Here is a 6,000-nt window from a genome sequence, read left to right as displayed (position 1 = left end):
TCTATATACTGCCCTTGTTTTCAAAGAATATTTTTGCTGGATATAGAGTTTCGGGTTGACAGGTGCTTCAATTTAGCACTTTAAAGGTTTACACCTCTGTTTTCTGGCCTTCATTGTGTCTGATAAGGAGAGGCAATCTTCTTGCCATTGTTCCACTGAAGGGAAAGTCCTTCTTTGTTGTTTGCTTTTAAGATTTTCTCTTTATCTATGGTTTTCAGCAGTTTGACTGTGATGTGCCTACACGCAATTTTCTTTGTGTCCTGCTCAGGTTTGGCTGAGTTTCTTAACCTGTAAATAAATGTTTTTCACTAAGTTATTGGATATAGGGCCATTATTTTGCAAAAAAAAAAAATTCTCTGCCCTAGTCTTACTCTCTTGTACTTCTGGAACTTCTGTTATATGTGTATTAGGCCATTTTATATTGTCCCATAGGTCTCTGAGGCTCTATTCATTTTTCTTCAGTCTTTTTTCTCTTTTTTTGGGTTGAATAATTTGTATTCATCTGTCTTCAAGATCACTGACTCCTTCTGTCTCCAATCTGCTGTTAATCCAATCCAATGAAATTTTCATTTCACTTATTGTACTTTTCAGCTCTAAAATTTCCACTTTCTTTTTTAGTACTTGATTACTCTGTGAGTCCCTAACTCTTTACTAAGAACATATTTTCATTTAATCTTTTGAACATATTATAGTTGCTTTACAGCCTTTGTAAATACAACATCTGGCCGTTGGGGTGTTGGTTTCTATTGACTATTCTTTTTCTTGACTGTGGCTTACATTTTCCTGTTTCTTTACTTGTCTAGTAATTTCTTAGTGTATGTTGGACACTGATATCAGCATCATGCTCTAACCGAGTGGGGACATAGATAAATAAATTGTAGAGACTCTGGATTATCTTACACTAAAGAATCTTGATTTTTATTCTAGTTGGCAGTTCAATTAATGTGTTTATCACATTGGGCTTGTGTAGGATTGGTTTTATGCTTTGCTCAGTTGGGTCTGAAGCATGTCCAAGGTGTTTTCTAAGCCCCTCTAACTTGGCAGGACTCAATCTCCAAATACTGTCTCTCTTGCAGATTGTGCCTAGGCTTTGTTAAGGCAGATATAGAGTAGGCCTTATACACACAGGAACCTATGGCTCACAGGCCACATCTGGCCATGGGGTGTTTTTGTAAAGACTTTCAGCTAAGACAACATCACTGAGCATCTGGGAAATGCAAATCAAAACTACGCTGAGATACCATCTCACCCCAGTTAGGATGGCAAAAGACTCTGAACGATAAATGCTGGCGAGGTTGCAGAGAAAAAGGAACTCTCATACATTGTTGGTGGGACTGCAAAATGGTGCAGTCTCTATGGAAAATGGTATGGAGGTTCCTCAAACAATTGCAGATAGATCTACCATACGACCCAGCTATCCCACAGCTGGGAATATACCCAGAGGAATGGAAATCATCAAGTCGAAGGTATACCTGTTCCCCAATGTTCATCGCAGCACTCTTTACAATAGCCAAGAGTTGGAACCAGCCCAAATGTCCATCATCGGATGAGTGGATATGGAAAATGAGGTACATCTACACAATGGAATACTACTCAGCTATAAAAATGAATGAAATACTGCCATTTGCAACAACATGGATGGGCCTTGAGAGAATTATATTAAGTGAAACAAGTCAGGCACAGAAAGAGAAATACCACATGTTCTCACTTATTGGTGGGAGCTAAAAATAAATAAATAAATTCACACACACACACACACACACACACACACACACACACACACACACACACAAAACCGGGGGGCGGGGAAGAAGACATAACAGCTACAATTCCTTGAAGTTGATACGATAAGCAAACAGAAAGGACATTGTTGGGTGGGAGGGAGGAGAGGGAGGAGGGAGGGAGGTTTCAGTAATGGGCAACAATAATCAACCACATTGTATATCAACAAAATAAAATTAAAATAAAAAATAAAATGAAATGGGCCAAAAAAAATAAAAAATAAAAAATAAAAAATATATATTTTTATTTTTTATTTTTCTGTTTTTTTAATTTATTTTTTTTCACAATTGTTACAGTAAAGTCTTTGCACTTTTTTTGTTCTGCTTCATATTAATATATTTTATTTTATTTATTTTTTTTTTTTCCGATATGCAATGTGGTTGATTATTGTTGCCCATTACCGAAACCTCCCTCCCTCTCCCCCCTCCCACCCAACAATGTCCTTTCTGTTTGCTTGTCATACCAACTTCAAGGAATTGTAGCTGTTATGTCTTCTTCCCCCCCCCCCCAGTTTGTGTGTGTGTGTGTGTGTGTGTGTGTGAATTTATTTATTTATTTTTAGCTCCCACCAATAAGTGAGAACATGTGGTATTTCTCTTTCTGTGCCTGACTTGTTTCACTTAATATAATTCTCTCAAGGCCCATCCATGTTGTTGCAAATGGCAGTATTTCATTCATTTTTATAGGTGAGTAGTATTCCATTGTGTAGATGTACCACATTTTCCGTATCCACTCATCCGATGATGGACATTTGGGCTGGTTCCAACTCTTAGCTATTGTAAAGAGTGCTGCGATGAACATTGGGGAACAGGTATACCTTCGACTTGATGATTTCCATTCCTCTGGGTATATTCCCAGCTGTGGGATAGCTGGGTCGTATGGTAGATCTATCTGCAATTGTTTGAGGAAACTCCATACCATTTTCCATAGAGGCTGCACCATTTTGCAGTCCCACCAACAATGGATGAGAGTTCCTTTTTCTCCACAACCTCACCAGCATTTATTGTTCAGAGTCTTTTGGATTTTAGCCATCCTAACTGGGGTGAGATGATATCTCAGTGTAGTTTTGATTTGCATTTCCTGGATGCTGAGTGATGTTGAGCATTTTTTCATATGTCTGTTGGCCATTTGTATATCTTCCTTAGAGAAATGCCTACTTAGCTCTTTTGCCCATTTTTTAATTGGGTTGCTTGTTTTTTTCTTGTAAAGTTATTTGAGTTCCTTGTATATTCTGAATATTAATCCTTTGTCAGATGTATATATTGCAAATATTTTCTCCCACTCTGTTGGTTGTCTTTTAACTCTGTTAATTGTTTCTTTTGCTGTGCAGAAGCTCTTTAGTTTGATATAATCCCATTTTTGTTTATTTTTCCTTTGGTTGCCTGTGCTTTTGGGGTAGTATTCATGAAGTCTGTGTCCAGTCCTATTTCCTGAAGTGTCTCTCCTATGTTTTCTTTAAGAAGTTTTATTGTTTCAGGGTGTATGTTTAATTCTTTAATCCATTTTGAGTTGACTTTAGTGTATGGTGAAAGGTATGGGTCTAGTTTCATTCTCCTGCATATGGATATCCAGTTCTCCCAGCACCATTTGCTAAAGAGGCAGTCTCTTCCCCAGTGTGTAGGCTTGGTGCCTTTGTCAAAGATCAGATTGCTGTAGGTGTGTGGGTTGATTTCTGGATTCTCTATACTATTCCATTGATCAGTGTGTAAAAAATAAAAAATAAATTGCAGGCAATGGAAGTAAGCAGACTTCTGCTAAGCATGACCTATCAAAAAAAAAAAAAAAAAAAAAAGACTTTGAGCTAAGAATGGTTTTTATAGAGTTGTTTTAAAAAGAAAGACAAATGAGATAAAAATGGTATGTGGCCTGCATAAGATACTCATCTGGGCCTTCACAAATAAAGTTTGCTGACCCTGGGGAGCGGTTCTCAATCTAGTGTCTCAGCTGAATGTCTTCTGTAACTGGTATCGCAAAGATCTCTCCCGTAGCACTGCTTGATCTCAACTTTGTGACATTCTCAACTCTGTACAGGCACTCCGTGGTAAGCCCCAGGGAATCTCACCCTGAGTCTCACACCTAGCCCAGCCCAGGCCAGCCGCACAGACTCCTGGCTCCCTGTTCCTGCTTAGCCGCTCCCTCTGCAGTGCTCTGCCTGGTGGGCTCTGGCTGCTCTAAAGTCTGGTCTCTGCTTCTCACACAGCTACAATACAGCAGGCTACACTATACACACACTTAGCAGTAGTGTTCACACTCAAATTATTTCTCACACACATTTACTTTATTCCTTTTTTTTGGCAGTTGGCCGGAACTGGGATCTGGACCCCTGGCCTTGATGTTGTAACATCATTCGCTAACCAACTGAGCCTACGGGCCAGCCCATTTACTTTATTTCATTTGCAAAAATTACCCAAACCAATTTTTACTTGTGTTGTGGGGCAAACGCACAGAGAGTCCAAGACCGGCATCAGTGTTGGAGTTTTTATAGCTCTTTATTTTAGTGTTGCAGCTCTTTGTTCAGTGTTACAGCACCTCTTTTTGCTTGCAAGCAAGGAGAGTACTGGGGAGCAAAAACTCCTAAACCAGTGTCTCCCAGAACAAAGGAAAAGACCATCTTATATAGCCTAAATTCCCGCCCTTTTCCTACCGAAGTTCCCATTCAGGTCCTCATATGTAAATGAGGGATGAAGTCCAGCTAATTTGGATTGGCTAATTATGGGACACAGTCCATCTGTCACTTTTGGATCCTAATTTGCATGGGGCCCTTGGGGGATGTGAGACTGCTGTTATCTCACACAGGGCGGGTGCAGGAAGAAAGCAAGCTAAGTCAGAGGCCAGAGTTTGCAGTTAAGGCAGTCAAGAGTGGGGTTTCTGAAAGTTTCTCAAGTGGGAAAGGGGAAAGGCTTAACAATTAGAAAATGCTTAGGGTTCCCTGCAACACTTGCGCAAAAACTTACAAGCCATTACAAGTAAGGTTTTATCTTGTGGCATTCCCAGCACACGCAACAATGCCTACTCTTGGGAGGCTTGCGGGGCTGGTGTGGGCGAGGCTGGGACAGGGCAGAAGACTCAGGGCCCACTAGACAGCTTCGGGGACGGGAGGGCAGCGCTGGAGCAGATGGCGGTTGCGTGTCGGGCAGCGGGGATACCCGGATCGCGGAAGGCGGCCTCCAGGAGCGCTCGGGGAGGAATTCGGGAGCAGGGTCACACGAGCGCGACGCTGTCCTGCTCGGGGCAGCAGCTCAGCTTAGCAAAGCCGGTGGAGCGAGCAGCCGCGAGACCGACCAGACAGAGATTACAGAGCAGGATGCGCGGAATCCGCGAGACGAAGACTGCCGCACCACTGCAATCAGCCTGTACCGGAAGCCCCGCTTCGCCCCCCGCGTCTGCGAGGCGCCGGCGCCGGTGGGGCAGTACGCACGAGCGCCCACCGCCGAAACGGGAGACGGGCGCCGGAAGTCCCGCCCCCTGGAGCCGCGCGCCCCGGAAGTGGTCATGTCCGGCGCCGGGCCGGAAGTGGACGCGGCTGGCGGCGGAGGGCGGCAGCGGCGGCGCCGGCTTGGGAGCTCCCTAGCGCGGCCCGCGGCGCCGCTCAGCCTCGGCCTCGGGCTGGGCCCGGCGGCCTCGGGGCTGCCCATGGGGCGCGGGGGACCAAGCCGGTGATTCCGATCGCCCATGGCCGCCCCTGAGGAGCCGTTGCCGCCGGTGATCTACACCATGGAGAACAAGCCCATCGTCACCTGTGAGTGCCGGGAGCGGGGAGGGGGCGGCGGCCGTTGCCTCCTGGCCCCCTACCTGCGTGCTCGGGCCTTGTCGCTTCCTGGAGGTGTGGCCGCGGCCGCGGCGGGGCCTCTGACCTCTCGCACGGGAGCCCTCCGACCTAGTCCGCCGCCCTTTCGGCCGCAGTCGAACCCGAGCCGGGGGCGAGGAGCGGGGCTGACGCGCCGTTCGGCCCTGGCCGGGTAGCTCTCCTCGGGACCGGGCGGTTCTTGCCTGGCGGGCGCTCTGTCCCCCGGTTCCGTAGGAAGGTCCTGGGGGCTCCCCGAGCTGCAAACGCTGAGGGTCAGGCAGTGAGAGTCGCAGGTAACCGTGGGCCGCGCGGTGCGGTGGGCCTGGCGAGCCGGCGCTGCACCGGCCCTGAGCTCGGACTGCGCGCCGGGACTAGGTCCACGCGCTCTGTCTGCTCGAGTCTTCCCCGCGGCCCCTAGGCGAGCGCCGAAC

At 46.4% G+C, this 6,000-nt stretch overlaps 1 protein-coding gene across 3 annotated transcripts in view; it reads left to right on the top strand.

Annotated features, from left to right (window-relative positions):
- The first annotated feature begins 5,320 nt into the window (after positions 1 to 5,320).
- TRAPPC10 (trafficking protein particle complex subunit 10) overlaps positions 5,321 to 6,000 on the top strand; it is an 87,629-nt gene continuing 86,949 nt past the window's right edge. For all 3 annotated transcript variants that reach the window (XM_063107655.1, XM_063107645.1, XM_063107636.1), the window contains exon 1: positions 5,321 to 5,521. In XM_063107655.1, the coding sequence (XP_062963725.1) occupies positions 5,455 to 5,521 (67 nt within the window). In that variant the 5' untranslated portion in view covers positions 5,321 to 5,454. The remainder of the gene's footprint in view (positions 5,522 to 6,000) is intronic.

This window comes from Cynocephalus volans, chromosome 1, assembly GCF_027409185.1.
Source record: "Cynocephalus volans isolate mCynVol1 chromosome 1, mCynVol1.pri, whole genome shotgun sequence".
NCBI classification, from domain to species: domain Eukaryota; kingdom Metazoa; phylum Chordata; class Mammalia; order Dermoptera; family Cynocephalidae; genus Cynocephalus; species Cynocephalus volans.
The sequence above is the reverse complement of the archived record's forward strand: the minus strand, read 5'-3'. Positions and strand labels throughout refer to the sequence as shown.